The 25,210-nt window shown below is 39.8% G+C and overlaps 1 protein-coding gene across 2 annotated transcripts in view; it reads right to left on the bottom strand.

The window, feature by feature from the left end:
* ZDHHC3 (zDHHC palmitoyltransferase 3) overlaps positions 1–25,210 on the bottom strand; it is a 33,944-nt gene that overhangs the window by 6,695 nt on the left and 2,039 nt on the right. Inside the window, exons 2-7 of one of the 2 annotated variants that reach the window (XM_083857072.1) lie at positions 15,631–15,953; positions 12,766–12,890; positions 9,462–9,558; positions 7,480–7,561; positions 5,555–5,685; positions 1,144–2,822 (exon numbers count right to left, since the gene is read on the bottom strand). In XM_083857072.1, coding sequence (XP_083713198.1) covers positions 2,664–2,822; positions 5,555–5,685; positions 7,480–7,561; positions 9,462–9,558; positions 12,766–12,890; positions 15,631–15,936 — 900 coding nt within the window. In that variant the 5' untranslated portion in view covers positions 15,937–15,953 and the 3' untranslated portion in view covers positions 1,144–2,663. Of the gene's footprint in view, positions 1–1,143; positions 2,823–5,554; positions 5,686–7,479; positions 7,562–9,461; positions 9,559–12,765; positions 12,891–15,630; positions 15,954–25,210 lie in introns of those variants that run through there. The other variant, XM_083857071.1, reaches the window with a different exon arrangement.

Raw genomic sequence — 25,210 nt, forward strand, 5'->3', positions numbered from 1 at the left:
TGAATATTAGAAGAAATGCATTAATTTCTTTCAATGCACTTTTAAGATAGGAAGGGAAACAGCATACAAAAGACAAGCAATGAGACAAACTGATGATTAAGGAGATGGTTAAAGAGAAAACACAGGAAGCATTGCCATTGGAAATCATGATTAAGGCAGAACTTCTCTTACAGCAGTTCCTTACACACGTTTCTGCATGGAGCACTACTTAGTTTTCTAAAACAGAAGTGTTCTGACTGAGTTTGTCCTTCAGTTTCTCTTGGCCACACTAAAACAGAACCAGCATCTGAAATCAGATAGTCCTGACCAAGAACATACTTTCCATCAGCAAACCAGTAAGTCTGCCTTTCTCATATTAATACTGACTAACTTTTAGTACCATTCAAATTGCATCAAAGAAAGTCGTACAGTGCAAGGAAATCTGAAGGCCTTGGTTATCACCACACACACAACAGGTACTGATGGCATTTCTGTGATGGTGCCTCATTTAAAAAACAAAACACACAGTTTGACTGAAAATATCAGTATTATGTAATGCTGTTTAACAATTTGAATTTTGGTTTGAAACAAGAAAAACTCAGTAGTTACACATTTTTCCACAATGGTCAAAAGGCCAGAACGATGTAATTAATCTTCCTCCAGAACACAGAGCTAATAAGGGTAATTAAAATAAACCCAATCTGGAATGTAGAATTTGTAATCAAAACAATTTTTGAAGCAGCAGTGAACTATAGAGAGATGCATTCATTAGTTAATTGCCTAGGTGACTAAAGCCTCTCTCCTCAATATATCTGATTTTGCATCAAGGCAACTTTAGGGTCAGATTCTCTGCCAGTTCAAATTATCACCTGCACACGTCTCACTGCCTGGACTGACCATGGCCCAAGACCCAGCTTAACTAATTAAGCTGGGAGTGTTCTCTGAGAAACACCATCACATACTCAAACCAGAGTTACAGCCTCTCCCAGCTGGTGAAATAAACCACTGATTAACAGATCAGAATATTACCAATTAATTCACTCTTCAACTGAGAAGCTGAACACTCAAGTTAATTAATTTCTATATGCTTTTGACTGCTTGCATACAAAAGTGAAAGTTCAGAAAACCATTACAGATTTTTCCCAAGATTTGGAGCAAAGAAAGAAAGAACAGGAAACAAGTTTTTGGAAAAGTTTTATTGCATTTGTTTTCCATATGGAAGCATTGACAGATTGAAAAGATGCAGCATTCACATTACTTCCAAAATGAGACATCCATTAAATTTCTCCTTCCTTGATTTCCCTCCCTTCCCCCATAGCTTTGAAGCAGTCTAAACAGGTCAGTTGCCAAAAAAATATTTTAAACCAAGGAAAGAAAAGATTCCTTGGAAGTCACAGATGCAGCTGATTTGTGTATTTCCTTTGTTTGCAATTCATTTGATGAGCCCATGGGAGTTGTGAATCAAAAATATAATAAAATTCCTGCCTCAACACAAGATGTTGTAATTAACATTAACAGTTGGAATTATGAATGATTTAGCTCTACCCGTTTTTGGAATGCCTTCTGTCCCTCCCACTTTTCATCACCACACAGTTCATAACAGCATGCATGCTCCTTACCATAAATATTTCCAAATTTTAAACCTTTACACATATATGTGTGTGTGCTTATACACCTACACATGTATGCATAAACAGGAGAAAAGATTTACAAAGCTCTAAACCAGGGCAACGTTAACAATATAGAATCCATCACCCTGGAACACTTACACATCCCATCAATATTAGTCTTTATAGTAATCTGGGCATTCATGTCAGTTTTTCACGTTAACACCATTTAGCAGGCATTGCTCTAACAAGTCATTTACCAAGACAAACACACACCAAAAAACATGATTCTGCTATTCTAAACACTTGAAAATTAGCTTGCTTTCTTTCCTGGAAGTGTAAGGCATGTAATAATCCAAAGAGTCTTCTAAATCTGCCACAGTTATCCTAAAGGGGCAACAATTTCCTGCACACAAGGGAGGGAACAGATAAAATAATGCCAGAAAGATGGAATCAGTTCTGTGGCTGGAAGGAAAAAGGAGGGTGGAGTGGGAATTGGTGTTGGCAACATTTAAGTACTTTAACTGTTTGTGATCACCAGGTCAACTGGCTCACTTGCTGTGTTGCCTTCTGGTCTTGCACCTTTTGGTACTTGAAGTATCTGCTTCCCCATCCAAGTTCACTTATGAAAGAGCAATGTGCTCCCTCAGGAAGTCCAAAGGTCTCTGTGTAGGGCTGTTGGCACTCACATGTCATCCACAGAGCTCATCACAGTCAGGAGACAGCATGAGAATTTGCTCAGAAGAGGTGGGTCATAACAGAGAAGAGAGGATCCCCTTCACATTAGTTATGCCATACAGAAAGCAGAGAGGAACAAATGCCAGTAAAGTTAATGTGATAAAAAAGAAAGGAAAAAAAAAGAAAAAAAAAAAAAAAAGCAGCAGCAGTTTCAGCCAGAGATATAGAATTATCTAAAATGGTGGAATACAGGGCTTTTTTTTCCTCTGCAATTATCAGCCATTTAATAGACATAAAAAAAAGTTCATTTTGCTTTTTGTTTTAAACATTCATGGAAAAATTGTAACAGTAGTGCTGTAATATGTTTCTATTTTAGTGGAAATGCTGGTCAGGAATTCCTCAGACCACGTATTGGTACGGGTCTGCTTTTCCTTGGTCTGGTGTTGCGAATGGGCTAAGCCATGCTATAGAGAACGGATGGCCAAATACTGCTTTCATGTTCATCCATTTTGTTTTTTTAGCCCATCTTCTCTCTTCCTTTTTCAACTGTTCTATTCCCTGAAAACAGAAATATCACATTTTCAGTCAAATACTCAGGTTTTGTAGCTCTGGATTCGGGGAAAGCTCTACTCTCAGTTACCCCTTATCCAAAGGACAGAGTAAGAAAACACAAATGCATCTGCATTGCCTTTCCTTTTCTTCTCACTGTTTTTTATTTAAAAATACTACAGCAAGAAACTGTTCCTTGGAAATAAAATTGCTTTCATTTTCTTCAGACCTACATATTTCAGAACCATTTTAAGACTGCCATCCAATTGTCTCTGATGTCAATTAAAAAACCCCACCACTAAAAACCAAACAAAAAGTATGTGCTTTAATGGCTGAATGCATTATGTGCTAACCAGATGGAAAAGTTTTAGAAGAAACCATTACAATGTTGCAGATCAAAAAAAAAAAAAAAAAAAAAAAAAAAAAAAAAAAAAAAAAAAAAAAAAAGAATGAATCAAAAAACCCACAAACCCAAAGATAATCTCTGTAATGCTCCCAGATTCACCAAGCAAGTTCAGGAAGTGCCCAAGTGCCCATGGCTCAGTGTAGCTGAGTCTACCTGGTGCCTCTTCATGTGTCATTAGAATCACTGCTAGAACATGCATGGGCTGACAGCAGGGAGAGAGGGTTAAATAAGATACTGATTTGAAGAAATCATTGGAATTGTTTAGTAAAGGTTAGAGGCAGAACAAAAATAAGCCATCAAGCAATCAGCTATAACATTCACTAGTTAAACATTAAAAAGAAAATAAAAATCCATATTGTGTCTGATACCCGGAAAGTGAATTTGGTCTTTCAGGAAAGCCACTTAAGCCTGGCTGCCACAGATGCACAATGAGTAAGAGCAGCCACTGGAGAGCATCACTCTCCCACGGGCAGCAGCAGGCAGATCACCCAGTTCCTTGACTCTGCATCTTTTGCAATGTAAAGTTTCTCCTGACCTACATGTATCTCCCATGCTACACAGTAATGCACTGCTATACATCTGTGTGCCTCAAATTACTGATGCTGGGAGCTCTGATGAACACAGCATGGGTCAGCTGCAGGAGCTGTGCTGATCCCTGGTAAATGTCACCTCCAGAGACAACAGCAAAATACCAGGGTTCTGGGTCCCTTCAGGCAGAAAGGAACCATCTTGATGGGACAGCATACTCAAGATGAGGAATGAAGTCTCCCAGTGACTGGAATGGAAAGGTGAAAAAAGGGCAACACACAGCTCTGTCTCTAAAATGGGAATTAGAACACTGCAAGAGAGGACACCAAGAAGCACTTCACCTGGAAATACTCCTGTGCTCAAACAGCTTGCTTGCATACAGCTAGCTCAATGCCAGCAAACCAACAATGAGAATTCCATGCAGCAGAATCCTTACTGGTACATATTAAAAAAAAACCCAAAAATAACCAAAAATAAAAACCCACAACCCAACAGGGGAAGACCATATTTCATTCCTTCATTTTAGAATACTGGCATTGTTCCTTTAACATCTATAAGTCCCCAGAATTAGACTGGAAGGGAAAATCTGGGGACTTATTTGGGTGCCCAGCTGTAGGAAGCAGTTTCTAAAAATTCTTGACAGGTTCCTAGGATAGAGAAATTCAAATGATGATTTCACAGGCAGCATTGCTAATTTACACGCTTACTGATGAATACAAGTTCAGCAGGATCTGTACCACACTGTACTTCTTCCTGGGGCTCTCCCCATCATAAAGCACAGTGAAGTCTTCCCCTGAACACAGACAGGTGGAAAATCAGCCTCTTGCAGAAGCCAAGCATTAAAGAAAGCACTGCAAAAAAAGGCTCAGAGCAATGGGCCCATACAGCACATAATGCCAGTCACAGCTCTCTGACCGCAGCAAAAACATCTACTCTAGCTTCAGCTGGCCATGGGCAAACAAGGGGAAAGAAACCTAAAGGAGGCAGGGAGGAAAGAGGAGTTGTCACTCTTTTAAGACTATCATTTCTCTCCAGCCACTCTGATTAATTTAATTACCTGAGCATGCTTGGTGAAGAGTGGAAGTATTCACAAGTGTGGGAACACTCCCAGGAGTCACCAGCTCCACGTTTACAGAAGTGGGCAAATACATGGATTTAGGACTGTAATATTACTAAATAATCTCTACTATGCCACCTTCAAATTAGAGATGGCTTGGTGGATTTGCAGCAGATTGTATCCAGCAGGCTTCCATGAGCCTACTCTTCTCCCTTTTCTTTTTCCCCATGGCAGGAGTTATTGTACTTTTGAACAGGTAGCTAAGGCTGGAAAATCTTCTAGGCTAAAAGGAGTCTGTGTTTGTGTGTGTGTGTGTGTGTGTGTGTGAGTATTCCTCCCCCAAGTACTCATCTTGGATTTCCAGCACATAAACCTGTTAATAGTGACAACCAGGACAGTAAGTTGAATTTCAGACAATACCAATGTAAAAGCACTTCATTAAAGGAAAAAGGTTCTCCAATTCACAGGGACAAATACTCTCTACAGAGTAACTCCAGCTACCTATGCCTACCTTATGGGAGGTACTGTCAATGCAGCACCCCAGCCAATAAATACACAGGGTGCCCTACTTTCTCACAGGAACCCTCAGAGAGCACCATCCAGCACTGAGCTAGCTCAGTTTTATTACACTGGATGTCTCCTCAAAGGGTACATGGGACTCCCTGTGCCATGAGGTAAAACCCTGTAGCCCATCACTTTTTCTACAAATGGTGAGAGACAGGGTAAAAGGAAAGAGTGTGAGACACCCACCGTTTCATCAGTGCAGATGGAGTGTACTTGAGTCCCAAACATAACTGAGGTGAAGATGAGAAATAGGAGAGCCTCAAAACACAAGAGGATGAGTAGAATCACTGTAGTTGGTGGAGAGAAGGAACTACATTCTGTGAAGACAAAACAATGGAGTTGGAAGGGCAGACATCAAGTAATGCACCAGCTGCAAAACACCTGCTAACCCATGAGTTTCCCATACCTAAACTATCAAATAAATCATATAAACAATATTCCCAGAAAGATACAGAGGGAAGTTCTGACATCCAACTGTAAAATTATGACTCCCTCAAATTTCAAACCAAGTGAAAAAACCCACCAAAAACCCTGAAACACTTCAAGATTGCAACTTTTTTTTCCACTTTGGTGCTTCTCCAGCACACCGACTAGGACACCATTCTCCTCCATTTCACCTGGAGGTTGTCTCCTAAACCTTAGACTTAACAGATTTTCCACAGTGATAAGTCCATTAGAAATCTCAAGCTGGCAGTCATGAGCATATGTAGCACCAACATAAAACCAGGGTGTGCTTCCTTCCGTAACTATTCTAAGCCATAACTTAAAGGTCAGATTTAACCCAGTTCCTATTTTTCCTCATACTCAATAGTGCAAATTCAAGAAAGAGCTGAAAAAAATAAATCCCAAGAAGGTAATTAGAAAGGAGGAGCAGAAGAAAGAAGTGTTACAGAGCCAAAGTCATAGTTGAGTGCTGTAAAGTTACAGTTGAGTGCTGTAAATGCGAGAACATCTCCACATTTTCCCAAAATCTAAGACTTTCACCAAAAGCCTATATGTTTCTAATGAGATCTTAGGCTTAAACAGATCCACCATAATCAGAGAGTACCACAATCTGCACAAACACAAGGCAGCTGGAACAACATATCCATCTCTCCTAAGAGCTCTGTTCTGCCACCTCAACCTGGGACAGGTAGGGAAGTGGTATGAAAGTGCTTTCCCCACAGGAATAGGCTCTGAGAAAGGAGACAAGGGAAACTACCTTTTGATATATCCTTCCCTTATGGCCCTGGCCACTGCAGTCAAATGCAGATGTTCTGTGACAGCTGGCAGCTGTTTTACAAAGTTTTGAAGTGCAGCATAACCTTCCAAATTCAATTCATGTGTATCCTCTGCAGTACTGTGAACTAAAACCAGTCATTATATTGAATAACACTACTGAAATTCCAAGGAATAAACTCCTCCTCGTTTCCCAAAAAAACCTCACAAGTAGTACATACATGTGTACACACACTCTTTCCCACCTTTCTGTTCAACTCAGCATTACACTGAGGATTTCCTATATCCATTTGTGGTTTTAGGAACATAGATAAACTGACTGTAAAAATGTACTCACTGACTACTTCAGAGTGAATGCTGAGGTTTTTTGTTTCGCTTTTCTAAGCTGCTTGGGCTCTGTTTTTGGTTTGCTGGGTTTATTTTTTTCTGAGGAAAGGAATTGTTTGTTCTTCTAAGGGTGGATTTTTGGATCTGAGCTAGCATGTTTTCCTGGCAGTCTTGCAAGAATGATTCACAGCAGTCATTAAAAAAAATGGGTAGACATTCTTCTTATCTTTCGTTGGCATTCAGGAAATTAGTGCTGTGTTCATATCAACAGTAGGTTATTGCACACATACTCCTTAAGTGTCTTCACATATCAGCTTTTTCCTAGGCACTATCAGGTTAAAACAGGACAGTTTTCAGGACAGAAATTCAAAAAGCATTTGACCTCAACAGAGGTCAAAAAGAATTATGAAGTTCTAGGACTGATCATTAAAAAGACCAAAAAAAATATATATAGAGATAGCATAGCAGAACCTTGATAGCACTCTTCTGAAACAAGGAAACTGCATTTTAAGTTCTTATTCAAAGGATAATCTGTTATTTTAATAAGGCGTTTTGCTTATACTCACTTGTCCAGTCTTCTTCAAAGCAGTACAAGAAGTGAAATCCCACCATGATTAGAGCATGCAGGGAAATCAGTGCTATATACATCTGAAAAAAAAGGATGTAAGTTCAGAGACCAACATGTTAACTCTTCCAAACACTTTATTTAAAAGCATAGTGCTAAGATTTCAAAATAAAACCAAACCACAAAACAACTCCAAAAACCACCAAGCTCTCCCATCTCTCCTGAAAAAGCACCATGAAGCTGGCAAATGCCATGACTACACAGACTCATTCTCTTCTTATGAACAGCTCTGAGTGAACACAAGGCAGACTGCTGAATTCAATGCCAGCTGGATCCAAAACCCAGCCTTCTGTGTCCCAGAATGGCCTTCCACACAGCTTACTATCCTTACCTCAGCTGAGTCCTGCAGGACTTTCAGGGAACAGTAACACTGATCAAGTATTAATTGTGCAAGATACAAGTATCCTGTTGTCAAAGCTTACATCCTTGCTCTTGACAGCACCAGTTTCGCAGAGAAATAACAGTTAATTTGTCTAACCAGATCTATTTCCAGTACGAGGTTCAGAAAAACGATATATTTTTTTTAAGAAGTACTTTCTCCTGAGGCAGAAACTGGCATGGAAAGTTTCTCTCAGGCTTTAATACTCTGTACTTAATAATTTTTGGTTTAAATGAGATCTTAGCTTTGTAATAAAATGTGTATGTAAAAAAAAGTTAGAACAAAAGCTATGTGCAATGTTACACATAGATTGCAATTTACTAAGACAGGGGCTAAAAAAAGTTATCTTCTGAACCTTCAAACTCTGACAAAGATAGGCAGATAGTAGAAGTGACAGACACTTTGTAACAAGAAACACGTCTGGAAGCCCTAAAAGGCAATAGGGGAGCATTCTGGTTTTCCCTGCAAGTTGAGCCTACTACTGTTCTTTCACCTCCTCATGTGTCAAAAAAAATATCCAAGAACAAAACCAGCTACCCTTATTTTGTTTCTCTCAACCAAATTAGGTCTTAAATACAGTCTGCTTGAAAGTAACTATCAAGTTTTAATAGAAACTGAAATCCTTCTGAGAGGACTAGAACACCCAAATCACTTCTCAAGGTTAAAAAAAAAAAAAAAAAACAAAAAAAAACCACCAAAACAAAAACACACACTTGGTCATTTTGTTCTGTAATCCACATACTTGCAAACCACACCATAGAACAGTAAGCCTGTCATTTAAGTGAAAATCTCCTCATTTCTGCTTGGTAATATGAGAGCATACTTCCTCAAACCTACAGATGTCTCAAAAGATTTATTAATAAAACAGAGCATCACTGAAACTCAGCCTTGTAATGTTCACTCTACTCCCACGGGATATTCACAGTTCACTTTGATGAAACACATTTCAAACCTCCCAGAAATACCCACTGTTCAAGTCTGTACTGCTGTTTTCTTACTCATGATGCCACAGATATAGTACAAAAAGCCAAGCACCTCCTTGGTTTTCAAGTACAAAAATAAACCACTTGCAATTAAAAGGTGGGTAATTCTTATCCAAGGGGATGCAGACTTCCCACTCCTTCTTTGAGATATGAAAACAGCTCTTATTACATGATCCCACACAGATACTCATACAACTACAATGTTTAGGAACCCTGCATATGGCCTGGGACCCTACCAGCCACTGTTCGATGCAAAAGGATGGCCCCTCCCTCAAAGAGCTCAGCACCACAATACACTACTCATAGTTACAAAATAGGTGCTGAATCATCAATGAAAACCTTAAAAACCCCTGACAAATGCTTCCCATGATGCCCTTTCCCACTGCTGTGGATGGGGGGGTGGGTGGGGGGAGCATTCCCTAATTAGTGAAACAAGCCTGCAGCAGGTCCCCAAAACATGAAGGAAGAGAACATCAGCCCTGAGAGCTGCTTTACAGACTGTGCACTGCATTTCAGCACTTCCCACTGGACAACCTCAAGCATCACCTGCAAAATACTTACTGTAAACAGTACAAAGTACTTCTGGTTATTCTCTCCTACACAGTTATTGACCCACGGGCAGTGATGGTCCATTTTGCGAATGCACCTCTTGCAAACACTGAAAGAACACAGGTATTTATTAACAGCACTTTCCATTCCAGGAACACAGGGTTTTACAGGGGTTCAGGGGACAAACTCAGGAAAAGACTCAGAGGTGAAATCTGAACATAAAAGAATTTACTTGCCACCATATTTATATTTGTGGTTTGCTTACTCAACTAAGCCTCTTCAAAACAAACCATACAGTACCAAACCACCATTGCAAAAATTAATGCAACATATCAGTGGTTCTTTCCAAAACACGGTTTGAACAATTTGGGCAGATGGAAAAAAATCTGTGATTTTGTTTAGTTTTAATCTATTTGGCCTGTAAAGATGTCCACAGATTAAAACCTAACAGAAATCACAAAGATATAAAAGGTAGTAATCAGTAAAAAAACTCTTCAGAGTTGCTAACAACAAACATTTATTTGCCAACATTTGCTGACAGCGCAAATTTGCAAAAAAAAGAAAATTAAATGAGGCATTAGAAAAGGTTCTTGACATCAAGGTAAGCCACATACTGGCAGAAAATAGCTGTGGCAGTCAGTCGGGAAGACGGTACCACAATATACATTCCAGGTGAAATTAGATGTTAAAGCATTTCACAAAACCAGACTAATAAAATCAAAATTCAAATTCTTGCCAGAGTGCAAATTGTGGCTGGAAGTCAAATAATTAAAACATTATTACTTTGTCTGAACATCATTCTCTTGCTTAGTCAGTAACTGCTTCAACTCACATAATAAAGGAAGTCTTTTTCTCTGCTGCTTTCTCATAGGATAGGAGACGAAAGGCAGTCAGTCTCCTGATACCACATTGTACAAACAAGCACAGAAATCAAATATGAAAAAAACACAAAACCCCAAAGCAAACAAACAACAGACCCAGAAAGGAAACAGCCATTCCAGAACAATTCTGGCAGCAATGAAACACAAAGGACTAAGCGCTCTGGTAATTTTATTTTTCTTCTCATAACAAAAAGCATTTTGACCTTAATATAAATAATAAACTTCAACACCCAAACACTCAAGGGAAACTCAAACGAAAACATAAACATGTTCTTATCAGCATGTATGGATAAATAATAGAAAGCCTCTCTGTCAGAACAGCCTTTCACTCACTTTAATTGGTGGGAGGGGATAATCCCCAAGGATATATGCTACGCCTGAAAAACAAATGAGTTGCTATAGCCCTGATCCCAAATGAAAGTCCAGGCAGGCAGGCCCCAGCCTCCCAGAATGGGGACAGATAGGAGCTCCTTCTCCTCAGGCAAACCTGGGTGCCCTACTACCTGTCAGCCCCACTTGCAGTAGGAAACAAGAAAAGCCTCATTTTGCCAGAACAAGCAGCTTAAAATTATTTGGAGCTACATGGGGTCTAAAATCAGCAGGTACAGCAAAAGCAATTTTTCTGCCAGGCAATGTACTGTGTAAGACAAGTATCTCTCACTGTGATTTAAAAAAAAAAAAAAAAAAAAAAAAAAAAAGGGAGGGGTAAGATGAGGAAGGTGGTGAAGGAGGAGGATGCCTCCCTGTGTGCAGGTGTGCACACACTTCCCTTGGGTTCTGGGAGAGGTGAGTACCCAAGCAACCCTCCAACTGCTCCTGCTTCCCCAGAGGGGACAACCTGAAGCAGCCAAGCCACAGATGTGAAAGACACAGGAGAGGAGGCTGGGAGGGGGACTTTATTCCATGTACATGTTTCCAAAAACAGTTGGATGACAGGCAGAACAGGAAACTAACTGGTGAAAAAGGAAATACAGAAACCACAACAGTACAGGGAGCAGGGATTTCCTCCACCCAAGCACCTAGCTTCCAACTACTGGCAGGAATAGTTTACTGGGCACAGGAGACTCACTAAATAGCACATTCATCAAAAACACCCTGGTCCCTCTGGCACACAGCTAGCAGCATCTCCTGCTGATGCATACGCCCAACCTTGATGTGCTAAAGTCAAATAAATCTCTCTAGGCCACAAAAAAAAAAGTCTGACTGAAGATTCTCAACACCATCAGTGCTCAGTGGATCACCTTCCCAAATCTTAATGTCTGAAAATTTATCTTAAAGGACAGAAAAAAGGACCATGCTGACAAGGTTTTGTGTTTAGCCAGAGTCCTTTTCATTTACCTAGACTGTGAGTCATCATCAAGACAGCATTTTAGATGTGAAGTTTCATTCATAATTGAAAAGCTGTCAGAGGGGATTTTACAGTAGCATAAATAAGTGATAGGCATGATCACATTGCTCCTGCTGAATAACCAACTCCTGATTTTCATTAAAATTAAAAAAACCAAAAACAAAAACAACAAAAAAGGAAAACATTTGCAAACCGAAGCTCTGAAAACAAATATGAAAAAAGCAAACAGCAGGACAAGTTTGCTCAGCTCATTACCATGTATTTCCCTCCCCACACGACCACTGCATGAATCAGCACCAGCCCAGGTATGAGCTCTCTCTGTATGTATTGGTTTTTGAGTAGGTAAGGAAGTTGACACCAGTGCAAACTTATTAACTACTTACTGGAAAGCAGGTTCGCTTGCTTTAAAAGCAGAAGAGAATTTTAGGAAGTAGTTATTTTTTTTGCTCACTGCCTTTAGTACTAAAAAGCTCACTACCAGTTACTCTCTTCCGGGAAGTTTATCCTACCAGAAAAAGAAAGGACATGACAGATCAGTAGGCATACTGATCTATCGCACAGCACAAAACAAAGTCACAGTCACTCAATGAAAATGTGGAAGTCTGAACTCTTAAAAAATATATACAGTTACCTTCACTCCAGTTTTAACTTAAATATCACTTCTAAATAGAATACATGGTTAGACAAATGGGTTTGTGAATAAAAACAAAAATGGAAAACACACTGACCCTTTAGGAGACGTTTTATGGATTTCTGTGCATTTTGGTATAGAAAGTCTCTTTCCAAGTCCTGTTTACATGAAAACTTACTGAATGTCAGTTACAAGTCTGGAACCAAGGCAGCAAAAAAAAAATTTAAATGTTTCTCACTTTGCACAAAGTAGCCCTGGCCTCCTATATATTAAAATTTGTCAGAAAAGGTATGAGATTTTTCTGAGAAGCTTCAATGTGTCTGGTACTGTTGGCAATAGAATCTGTATGCCAATCCCTCAACTGACCCACTCCAGTCTCAGACTCCAATAACAAGGCACACTGGTGAATTATTCTTGAGGTCTTGATAAAACAGCCATCCTCAGAAAAGCCTTTACCTGCAGTGATGTGCTCTGTCGGGTTTGATGCTACAACACTTTGGGCACTTGTAAACCACCTGTCCTGGCTTTAGCTGTAAACTCTCGATGAACTCTTTTGTGGCATTACCTTTGGGTACAGCACCCTGCAGGAAAAAATAAACAAACCAGGAGATTAACTTGTGGACATTATGGCTGATAAGAACAAAAGGATGACTTAAAACTATGGGAGGGGAAGGAAGAAAAAGAAATAAAAGCTTCTCTAAGATTGACGGGGTTTCAAGAAGAGCAAGAAGATTCAGAAAAGAAATTTAAATGTGGTCTTAAAATATGGAGCCACATACTCACACATAATTTTGGTGGGGCTTTTGCTCTTCTTTTTAAAAACATCAATAAACCTCCACTGAAGCAATTAGTCTTTTGTAATCTTACAGTAACCTTAAAATATTTAAGAATCCTCATCCCTCTTTTCACATCAACAAATTTATCATGCCAATGTTTCCTATCACAAACTGACAACTGCAGATGTTTTATGCCAGTGGAAGCAGCTTCTTCTGAAGTATCATTGTGCACACTAAGAGTTGCTGGTAAACAACTCATGTATTTATAGTTATGCTTCCACGGTGTATTTGTTATTTAAATTAGGGTTTAACATTCAAACAGTGAACACTAAGAATTGTCACACTTGAATAAGACCAGGTAAAACATTCTTATCTGTCCAATTTCCACTTTAAAGTACATTGTTAAATAGGTAACATTGCTGCTACAGGAGCCCAAGTTCACAAGTTTTCAGTCTTTATAGGGACAAAAATTTGTTGTCAAAAAAACCCAAAAACCAAACAAACCCAGACCAAAGAAACTTCCTCTGCTCAAAACAAAACAAAACAACAACAACAACAAAAAAAAAGCACCATGAAACATGGTGTATGAAATCACTGCTGATACATTGGCACAACTTACTTCTGTGAATTTAAGGCTTTTTAAAATTGAAATAAAACCAGAGATGCAATATTTGAATAGATTTCTGATGGAAGTCTCCTTTTAATACATCTATACAACCTCCTACAGCAATAAACAGGAATGATACACGAGTCAGAGAACTGTACATTAAACCAGTAGTATAAGGCTTTTTAAAGCAGTCTTTGGGGGGTTTTTCCCACAAAAACTCCCAACAGGCCTGACTAATTTAAAAATTACCAAAACAAGTTTCCACAAAATGCTACAACTCATGTTCTCTTTCTTCAGTATGCAGCAAAGGTCAAAGCTTTAGGAATGTTTTTAGCAAGGACCCATTGGAAACAGTTCCTGAAATGCAGGACACACACTATCAATTGTAGAAAACTGAGATGTTCATTTATTTATAATAAGAATTCTGCTTGCTTGCCTCAGCAGTGCTTTCTGTTTCACTCTGATCCTACATATGCCACTGCTTCCCCATGTCCTAGAAGCTTCCTTAATCCCAGACTCACTGTCTGCCAGATGTTAGTGCATCCCCTCTCTGTATCTTCTGTCCTGCATTTTATTTAGCTGAATTCCTCATTAAAAAAACGAAACTAAATCCCACTGGCTCCCCATCCACATACATAAATCCCACCTCACACTAGGAATTAACATATCTTTCCCCAATTACTCTCAACAGAGATTGTATCTGCTTTTCCAACACTGCTTGCCTAGTCCATTTCAAAATACAGCTTCTGTTTCACAAGAGCTGCTGCTAACTCTGCAAAATCATTCCAGCGACCTGAAGGTCCCTAATCATAAAAATCATACAACATACAATAATTAACCACCACCCTTAGGATACAAACTATCTAACAAACTGCTGTAACCCTCTATTCCCAAGTCCAGTGATCAGAAGTTTCAGAGGTTGAACTACTGCTTACATTTCTGCCCAGCAGCAGTAGCATGCAATTCAACAGTCTTTGCCATAAATTGTGAGACTACCCCAAACCAAGACATTTCTGCAGTTCTGTGGCTTCTGGAAGAGCCAGAATCTAAGAAACAAAGACTATACTGAAGTCTTAAGGGCATCTAACAAGGTTTCAAGGGGGAAATAACATTTGGAAGGGATAGAATATCAGAGGCATACCACCATTCCCAACAGCAACAACATTTGTGAGGAAGGAGACAGGAGAACTCTAAGCTTGTCTTTTCTTCCACTGACTTAAAGAGATGGGGTTTTTAACTGAGTCTACTGTCCAGAGGTTATTAAGCAAAATAAACCATCACAGGTCAATCAGAATTAGCATCGTGGTGCTAAACTTTATCTTGTCACAAACTGAAAGATGAGAAAGCAGCAGATCTGATCTTGTAAAAGCAATGTCCTAAGGATACATACAATGGGATCTCACAATTCTGATGCTTCCCAACTTGCCTAAGAACTGCCATCTCTTAGCATGCTCAGACCATTATTTATTTTAGCACTGTCCAATACACTCAACAAAATCAGTAGAATGAGAGATGGCAACACATCTTTTCTAAACGACACATGTTCTGCTCTGTTCTGCTGAAGCAATACTTGCCAAGGCAGACAACCAAAACCAGCTTTTCCAGCTTGCCTGTTTGTCAAGACACAACAAGCCACAAACACAAGATCTGCCAATGGGTAGAAAACAGCATCAGAGAGAAAGAAACACTCTCCTTCCCAGTGCAGAAAGAGGAGCTGCTCACACACCAGGAATCTAATGCTGGGTCCTTGACTTTGCATCTGACTTGAGTGGGATGAAAAATTAGCATACCACATCAGCAGCCTCACTCAGCAGGCTGACACACAAAAGTTATTTAAATCTGCCACTCACTCAGCAACTGAGTTACCCAACATCTAGCAGACAAGAAAAAACACCGCCTATTTCTTTCCGAGACACACAGAGAGAGGTGTATACTTACTGGATCTGTCAGCATAGCACGAAAATGTGAAGCCAAAGCGAGGAAAGCCAAGGTGTTGAACAGTGTGCCATTGATGACACTATAAACATAATCTCTCGATGGAACTAGCATGACAAGAAGGACTACAAAGTCGGCATAGAACACCAGCATCCAGGTAACGACAGCACATGCAATACCACAGCCATCTCGAATAAACCACATTGTTCCCAGGGAAGCGCGGCTAGGAGGTGGAACACACTTTTCTGGCTGGAGGTATTCAGGTGTCCTTTCAATATCTCTGAAGCGGTGGAGTGGAGTAATCATCATAGGTTATTATGTCCATACTTGCATCTGAAAGAGAGTCAGAAACAGTGCTCACTGCTCTGCCAGACATCCAGACCTCTGTTCGCGTAATGGCATGGTCGTCACGTGGGAAAGTTGCAGAAAGTGAAATGAGAAAGCAAAAAATGGTAAATAAATCAAACATAAAAGAATGGATTGGGAAACCACACTCTTGCGCTTATCGGAACACTCCTCACTCTCAGAAGACTCTAAGTGCTTTTAAGAAGTGCTTAATTACACACTAGGTCTACCTGTGTGCCACCTACACCTCCCTAAGTGGAAAGGCAACAAGCATTTTAATGAAGAAAAAGTCCTCAGGTAGCAACCAACAGGAGCTGCCACAACAGGAACTGAAGCAAGAACTCAGCACTGCCATGTGAGGGGAGAAGAGAAAGTTCTGGCACAGCTGGCAGGGTCCCCTTTTGCTGCTTCAGATTTGGGGAAGGGAGGGGTCTTTTGCAGACATACTGGGAAACTTAGCAAGTGGAAGAGGTTTCCTTTCTCCTTACCCATTGACTCCCAGCTTTAGGGTAAAAGTGCAAAAACAAAGAGCTGTACAGTTAGATTTACAGGAACTGATTAAGAAGCAACTGAGAAGAGATCTTGACAGGAATTTCTAGTCTTGGCTGGAGGGTGTGATTTCCCAACAACAGCTGTCTCCCACTTTCACCTCCTCCTCCGGCCTTACATCCCTTGGAGGTCTTCTGCTTTGCCTGCCACCTTTGCTCCATCCCTCAATGGCATTTGTTTTGCCTCCCCTTCATGATTTCCAGCCAACTCCACTCTACTGCAGCAAGAGCACCAACACTGACCCTGTCCTCTCCTCTCCTCTGCAGACACCCTGTCTATCCAGACAGTAAGATCCATCTTGGAACCAGAACAGTAATGCTCCAGGTATGTGCCATGCTTGTGTAGTTTCAATGTAACTCCCACCAAATACAGGCATTTGAGAAAACAGAGAAGGTGCTGCTAAGTCTTTGGCAAGGGATCAATCCATCTGCACTCAATCCATCCACCACTCAATGTTGGAGCACACCTGGAATGCTATGCTTTGAAAGTAGCTCTTTACGCACCCAGCAACCTCTTCCAAAGACTCTTCTACTCAGAGTATTTGCTCAGTGCTATAAACACTTCATAACACTACAGCTTCTAATGACACACCTTCTACAAAAATGGCTATGATAATTCTACTGCCAAATACACTGAACTGCATATCCCTGAATGGTAGGGATCAGCCTCCTGCTATTTCAAAATGTAAGGCTTATTCTCATGGCTTTGCAAAAAAGAGTGTTCATTATGCCATTTAAACTCAGAGAAAATGTTCACCACTAATTATGTTTTCAGCCAAAAAAGTTCACACTAAAGCTATTTTTGTCTTTAACTGATAAAAAATGGATGTATTTTACAATACATAGTGAGAGAATTGCAGAAATCCCTAGGACTTCAAACTTTTCTCCAAATTTTATGGCTAAATTCTGCCAAGTACAAGAAGAAAGCTCTACTCCACCTAACACCAACCTAAATGGAGACGTTGCTGCCCCATCTCAACAGGGAAGGAGATGATAGTTTACTTTTCAGTTGTTATTTTAAGAAGACCAAATTCATAAGAGGACAATTATTCTTTCATGGCCAAAGAATAAGATTATTAATAAACAGGATGATTAATTGCATCCAAGCACAGAAGTGATGAGCTTTGGGCACCCAAGTGGGAATGACATGAAGAGAGGTACTGGAACTGCTGTGGCCACAGTGAGAAGCAAAAGCCAGGAGCACAAACTTCCTAGGTGTGCAGGAGCACATGAACTAGACAATTTCCAATCTTTGTTTTCTAACACAACTCATATAAATAAACTAGGAGAATTAGGTATTTTCTTATCTTTCCACTGTGAACATTTAGTATGCTGCCAAGCGAGTTTAAGATGATTTATGAATCTGAGGAAAGTCACATGGATTAATGTTAAAGCATATCAGTCTTGTGTTTATACACACATCACACAGAACAGAAATATCAAGATGAAAATGTCCTTGTGAGGATGTCATTTACTTTGGCAAGAAAAAAGCCCACAACAAAAAACCCCACTCCTCATTCACAAAAATTCATATAACACATTGTAATTACTCAGTATTTTAACCACAGCTACAATGTAGCTTCATGATTCCTGATATTTAGGAAGACAAGCTATGTAATTTTCATAAACAGTGATTACCCAAACAATCTGGCAGTCTAAGTTCAGAAAAATCTATACCTACTAGTACATGCATACCATTTCTACAATTTTTCACAATTTCTGTAAGGACAATTATGTATTCATACACTCACACAGACTTAACAAGTATTTCTAAGACTTAGTTCTTCCACTCCCTCAAGGAAACAGGTTAACCTTCACTGCTGTTGTTTAATAACCTTATTAAAATTGCTATGCTTGTTTGCCAGCTTGAAATAAAACTGACATAATTAAAGACTCACACCTGACAACAGTGTTTGGTTTACAAGAACATCACATAACATTAAAAAGTAAGAAAGAAAACTGTAATTTAAGTGTTCAATTTTCAATTGAAAGTTTAGACTTTACACATCAGGCACAGTAACAAGCTGGGACAGTCCTGAGCACAGACTCTCAGGATTTTTTGCCTAGGCTCTGAGCTTTTTTTTTTTTCCCCTAAGGTTTTGTATCCCAAAGCAAAGGAATTGAACAGTCCCAGGAAAAGCAAATTCCTATTTAACAAAGGAATCAGTTTGACAAGTCATCTTAAGGTCAGTATTAGCAAAGACTGACTGAAAGCTGAACAAATACACAGTGATTAAGCTGTGGGTTTAGTCCTGAACAGCACACTTCAGCAGTGAAATAAAAATTAATCTCTCTTGCAAGTGCAGGAAGTAGTTTCAGTCCAATAAAAGTTCGACAGCTTTCTCTCAGAAATATCATTGAGCCAAACTGGGGGGAAAAAAAAGAAAAATCTATTGCTGTGTAACTGTCTAAGGAGAAACTGGAAGGAGCCCTAAGGCCTCCTCAGCCTGAAAGTCTGGAGACTCATTTCTGCAGTGAGTTATGAGGACAGCACACAGGCCCCTGATTATGGCTGGAGGACAATTTGGCTATTTAATGTACTCTGCCATTTAATGCTTGCTTTAGAGGCCTTATGAGGCAACAAAATAAATCAGTACATAAACACCATACATTGTTTGAGAAATACGTATATGTTTTAGTGTTCATTATCTTAAGAGTCAAGCTATAGGAGCTTAGAGTCTCAGCTTCTCTCCTCCATGACCCGGTTAGTGGGGGTTTTTAAATTCCTTGTTCTTACATACACATCTGTTCTGGTTTGTGGTTTATGTTGTCCAGTTTGGTATTTTCAGATAAATAATAAAACAACCAAAAAAAAAAAAAAAAAAAAAAAGGTTGTAGCAGGATGGAAGCAGCAACTCGCCCTAACTGGTTTGCCCTTCAATCATGCTGCATATGAACTTCATTTATAAATACAGATGGAATATGTCAGCTCCTCCTGCTCTAGAGCAAACAATATGTAAACAATGTAGGCAAAGGGCTTAAGGACTTAATCTTGGTGTCAGGCTACAAGAGAGGCCACTAGGTAAGTGTGAGATACAATGACAACACATACATCAATTCAGCTTAATGACATGACAGAGCAAAGACCTTTTCTCTTTTTTTATCCGGAAGGCATTTGGCAATACGGGAGAAATCAAAAAACTTGTAATACATAAGTTAGAAATGTAAACAAAACAAATGAAAATCCACTTCCTGCTACAATGAACACTTAAAATATGCTATTACACCCTATATAAACTGTCTTTTTATCTGCCATAAGCCATGTCAAAAAAATCTGGTTTTTAATGGCCTGTGACGGCGAAAGAATGTGCTAAGAATGTACAAACAAATGATGTGGGCCTTCACCCAGTAAGTACCTGAAAGCTAACTGAAGTTCTGATGTAAAACTTACAGCAAGCTTAAAACCACCATCACCGTGAGCCTGCTGATTTTCATGTCATTATTCATGTTAGTGAATAATGTCAAGCACATGGGTATGACTTGCAGAGCTGCAGCATTACCATGTACATTGCAACAATTTCCTCTATTACAAGTCCTTTAACACCGAACTTTGCAAAGAGGTTACATTTTCATTCTGTCATATGAACTAACTGAATTTCAAGTCCTGCAAATTACAGGAAAACAATAGTGAGGAAAAAAAAATAATAAAAAAGAAGACAGATCAGGGCAGATGATGGACCTTTTTTTAGGTTTTCAGTTTGGTCTTTTATTTCCTTTAAAGAAATACTTCTGGACAGCTTTTATGACACACATAGTACCCTGAGAGATGACAAACAACACTAAAGTTAATTTTTTATCACCAAAAGGAAGCAAGCATACATAACTAGTAATACTATATTTACAACAGCTAAAGTAGGCAATGTAGATCCAGAGGACAGATGTCCTTTTATACAAAATCAACCAGCTCCAGAGAGATAGAGAGAAACCGCAGGAGAATTTATTTTTAAGTTTATTTTATTTTTCGGTACATAAAACTGCATAGATTAAAACACTGAATATTTAACCTTTCTTTGCAAGAGATGTAAGAGAAGGTGAGTTTCCTAACTAAAAAGGTTTTTACCTATGCCTCTCCTGCCACAGTTCCATGCAGCCAAAATCTAACAAGCTTGTGAAAACTTGCCAAAGCAGAAATAATACGAAAATACCAGTATTTATATGTATTTTCCTAATGGCTCTTGCAAAGCCTAAAAAGCTTTATCTGATCTGCAGGAGTGCAACAAACAGGCCAGCTATGCTGAGAATTTTTGGCAGTCTCCTGCAGATTCATCCAGATATCCATCGGCATGGCAGTTTCCAAGCCCTGGTTTACAAAACCTTGGAGGGTCAATGGGACATTTCTAACAGGTCTGTGAAAGGCAGCTAAAAAAAGGAAACCTATTATTAGCAGGCTCAAATTTGCTACAGAGCTGTACTTCCATTGGAATACTTTCAGGACTCCACACATGGTTTAAAAAAACCAAACAAACGACAAACAAAACAAACCTCACCCCAACTCGGGCTAAAAACCCAAACGGGTAAAAACCTAATCCTGGGTCACAATGGCAAAGGCAACAGGGAAGAAGCGGGCACGGAAGTTACGACAGTGCTTATAGGACACCCGATGACTCAGATCAAATTATCACAGGGCAAAGTCGGCGCTGCCAGCCCTCCTCCAGCCACTCCAGGAGCAGGGACACAGGATTGTGCCCACCACATGTACTTCTTCATTTTTCTCCTGGAAATTCAGGCTACATTAAGGACTAGAGTTACAGCCTAAATATAACATTATCAGCTATACATCTGCTTTTAGCAAAAGGCTCACAAACATCTCAAGATTCTCCTGAATCCTCTGGCTCCTGAAGTCAGACACTTTCAGTTCCCATACTGAAGAAAAATGGCATAAAGAAATCTTAAAAAAATTACCAGGGTTAAAATAAATTTGTTTTTCCTGAGGGTAAATGCACAGGCTTGGATTACCTCCCTTGAAAAGGAATAGAGAGCACGTAAAACCAGAGGCTAACCAATTTATAACATTTTTCTATACATGAAGGGAGTAAGTGGCTGCATTACAATGCTTTATAGTATTTGTTTACAAAAGTGTTCATAACATCAACTATTTGATGTTGTTTTCTATTTTTAATTTATTTCTTACTTCAAAGAGGTCACACATGAACAAGACCTTAGTAAATATGCTTCACACTAAAATCACACTTTCATTATTTTTATTAGAAGCGTCTTATTAGAGGGGAAGACTTAACTGAAGTCATGCCTTCCTGAAGAACACATTTAAATAGGAATGTGAATACACAGAGGGAACTTCTCCCTAAGGAGAGACAGGGGAGGGGGAAATTACCTCAAAGATGTCTGTCATATCCAGAAACTCCATCCTGAGGGCTTGGATCGGGCTGAGAGTGACAGCCTCAAAAGAGATGCAGCCACATAAGGCACAAACCCCTCAGTCCTCCTCTAATTTACATCAGTGTAGACAAGAAGCAACTTCAACAGTGCCAGAGGAATTCCATTAGTAGAATTGAAAGGAAAATAAGGCCATGTTTTCTGAATTACAAATACAGGGGTTTCCCTATCCTGATGCTCGTGGTATGTCGTCTCTCAGGGCAGATGGTAACAGCTTCCTGGTTAATGTCGGTATCATTTCTGTTTAACTAATGGACATGTATTGTATAAATAAATTATAATGCAATAAAGACTGACCTAAGAGTCGGAGTTATCTGGTGACTGCACCCCCACCAAAAGGCCTGTCAGCTGCTGGCTGGAGCAAAGGAGAGCAAAGACAATGTAGTTACTGTCCAAGGTATAAAAACACTGGACCACTATGGATGAGCGACAAATTTGGGGCAACATGTAGAAACAGAGCACAAATCACAAGGGTACCAAGACTGAGGTCAGACTTGGATCTCACTTGGTCTGATCACAAAGTTAGTGATCTTAATAAGTCTTTCATCAGAGATAGAAGGTACTTTATAAAACTGCCATTAAGTAATGAACCATTACAAAATAACTGATAAGTTTTTAACTATCAGAGCTGCAAAGGGAACAGAGAAAATCTGTGACTTCAATCTCACAGTTTCCCAATAGACTAAATACACACAAGCTACTTAACCTATGTCGAAAGAGAAATATTAATCCTGAACATACCATCTTTGCTGCATTGCCACCTACCTAAAATTAAGCTTCGGAAGGAAAGAGCAATCATGCAGGAGAGACTGCACCAAGAAACAGAAAACAACAGATGGGGATGTCATGCTTTCCCACAGCACTGCAGTTATCTTGAATGCACAGCCTTATGAGAGACAAAACAGGAGAAGCTGCCCTGGTCTTCTAGACAGCTTTGCAATTTACATGCTGACTCAGGACTTAAAACAGCAAGCCACTGGATTCAGGGAATGCAAATTCTCAATTTGTCCTTTATCAACTTCCTTTTTTTTTAAGAAAGACATAAATTAACAGGGAAGGTTTATCTATAAAACTGGTATTATTTTTAGTTTCAATTAAAAAAACCACACAACTTTCATGGCATAAGGAATATGCTTTGCAGAGCAGGAAAGAGCTGCAGCTTTAAAGTTTTAATCATAATAAGAAGCTAGCAGAACCCCTCTAGTAAAAAAAAAAAAAATCTAAATAGTATCTTTCGAGGTAGAAAGAGCACTTTAACTACCAGACATACGTTTTCACTCGAGATGGTCTATCACAGGATCTGGCTCCCACCTGTCTTTGCTACAGCCCCATCTTCACAAGCATGAACAAGTCACTCACTTTCCGATTTTATTCCCTTGTCTGTAGTTTATTCTTCTGCCTTACCACATAGCAGTAGGTAAAGATGTAGGTATGAAGGCTGTAAGGCATTCAGATTTTAAACCTACATACTACACTTAAGCGGATCCCCAAGCCAACTACAGAAAGTACGCAGGGCATACATTAAAATTGCACATTAACAACACAGGAACCAAAAATTATCACCTCTATCCTGCAAAGTTAAAATCACAACTAGAAGAAACATATGCTGCTACTTCAGAGAACTGGAAAAACCTGCAGGTTCAAAGTTGCTGTAGGTTAAAGCTTTTGAAACATAGCAAAGAACATCTGAGTTGGCAAACTAAGCATTTCTTGTTTTGCTCACTGTAGCAATGGCAAGCAGAAGGCATCCTTGCTGCCATAAAGAATACAGTCTCTGTGTGTAAACTTTAATTTTCCTATCTTTTGAATTACGGAGAGTTCAAGACCAGACCAGCTACCGTATATAATATCTTCCTTATCTATTCTGTGCTATATTGGACATCAATAATTCAAGTGGCCACTGCAAAAAACCAAGATGCATATCGTATTACTTTTTCACCTGCTACAGCCCTCTCTGTATCTCTGGTATGGTACTACTGCCTTCCCATTAAGCCTGTATATGTCTTTTCTTTACCTTTTTTTTTCAATAGCATAGTACTTTACCTTTACTCACTCACACTGCTTCAGCTTCAGCCCACTTGTTTTAACTTCTGCATGCTGCATCACATTTAAGATTGGTCACCCCGTCAGTTCTGCATTATTGCAAAACTCACAGCTGAACACGACAAACACACTATCCACCAGCAGCCAGGAGCAGAAATATCAACAAGGGCCTTGCATTTCCTCTCATTCAACATTCCTCTGTTGTCGAAGGATCTTAACAGTGAGTCCTCTGTGTCCTTTTTTACTTGCTGTTTTACTTGCTCCTGCAATAGCATTTCCCAACATTTTTCTAGCTGAATTCTGCTGCTGTACCCTTCCTTCTCATTTCCTTACCTTCCCATGCCCATCCTCTTTCTTTTTTCCCCCCTTCCTCTTGCACTCCTACCTCTTCTCCTGAGCATACCCGTTCTGTATGGCCACCCTGTAACCTGGTGGTGCAAAGGGATATGTGGCTGTAAGCCTAGACAAATCTGTCGCTCCAGTCTCCAGAAGCACTCCCCAGCAGCCCCCAAACTGGGGGCACAGGCAGAAGCAGGCGACAGGAGTTAACACACCAGTGCCCCCGTGCAGTGAGCCAGCACCAAGCTGCACCTTGCCTCTAACACCTTGCACCTCACTAGCAGGGAACGGCTGCCATATGGGGAGGTCTTTGGCACCCACACCCTACAGACAAGCTGGCTCGCTCTTTTGGACTCTCAGAAGGACAATGTGTGAAGTGTTACTGGCAGACTTGCTGCACTGCAGCTCCAGGCAAGAGCTATCTTCTTTCCTTATTGCCTGCACAACCCAGGAAACACACAGCCGCAATTAGGAAAGCTTTAACTTCTCGTTTTCTTGAACACAACCCGAAGCTTCAGATCAGTTACGTGCACAGGTTAAATATGATGTTCCAGGTACAATTCGTCACATTTAGTTTGCTTCAACCAGATAAGCACAGGATGGGGGAAATAAAAACTGACAACAAGCTATTCTGTCGTGTCATATTTTACATTATCTGCTGTCTTCTGTCACGAAGGCAGAAAAACTGTATTCCTGAATATTGCCCTAAGAAAAAGGTCGTGTCTACACTGCAGAGGGATCAGAAAAAAGCATAAGCTCAGCCAACTAACATCTGCAGAGACTGGCTGAGCTACAGCCAGTCCATTTTCAGACTGATACCACTGTGGGTGCCCATCTAGTCTCCTCTACAGGAGAGATGCCTTGTTATAGCCGTATGGGAAATGTCTGCACAGTAAAACTGGCTCCATGAGCAT

Source organism: Zosterops lateralis (assembly GCF_965231275.1).
Source record: "Zosterops lateralis genome assembly, chromosome: 1".
Lineage (NCBI taxonomy): Eukaryota > Metazoa > Chordata > Aves > Passeriformes > Zosteropidae > Zosterops > Zosterops lateralis.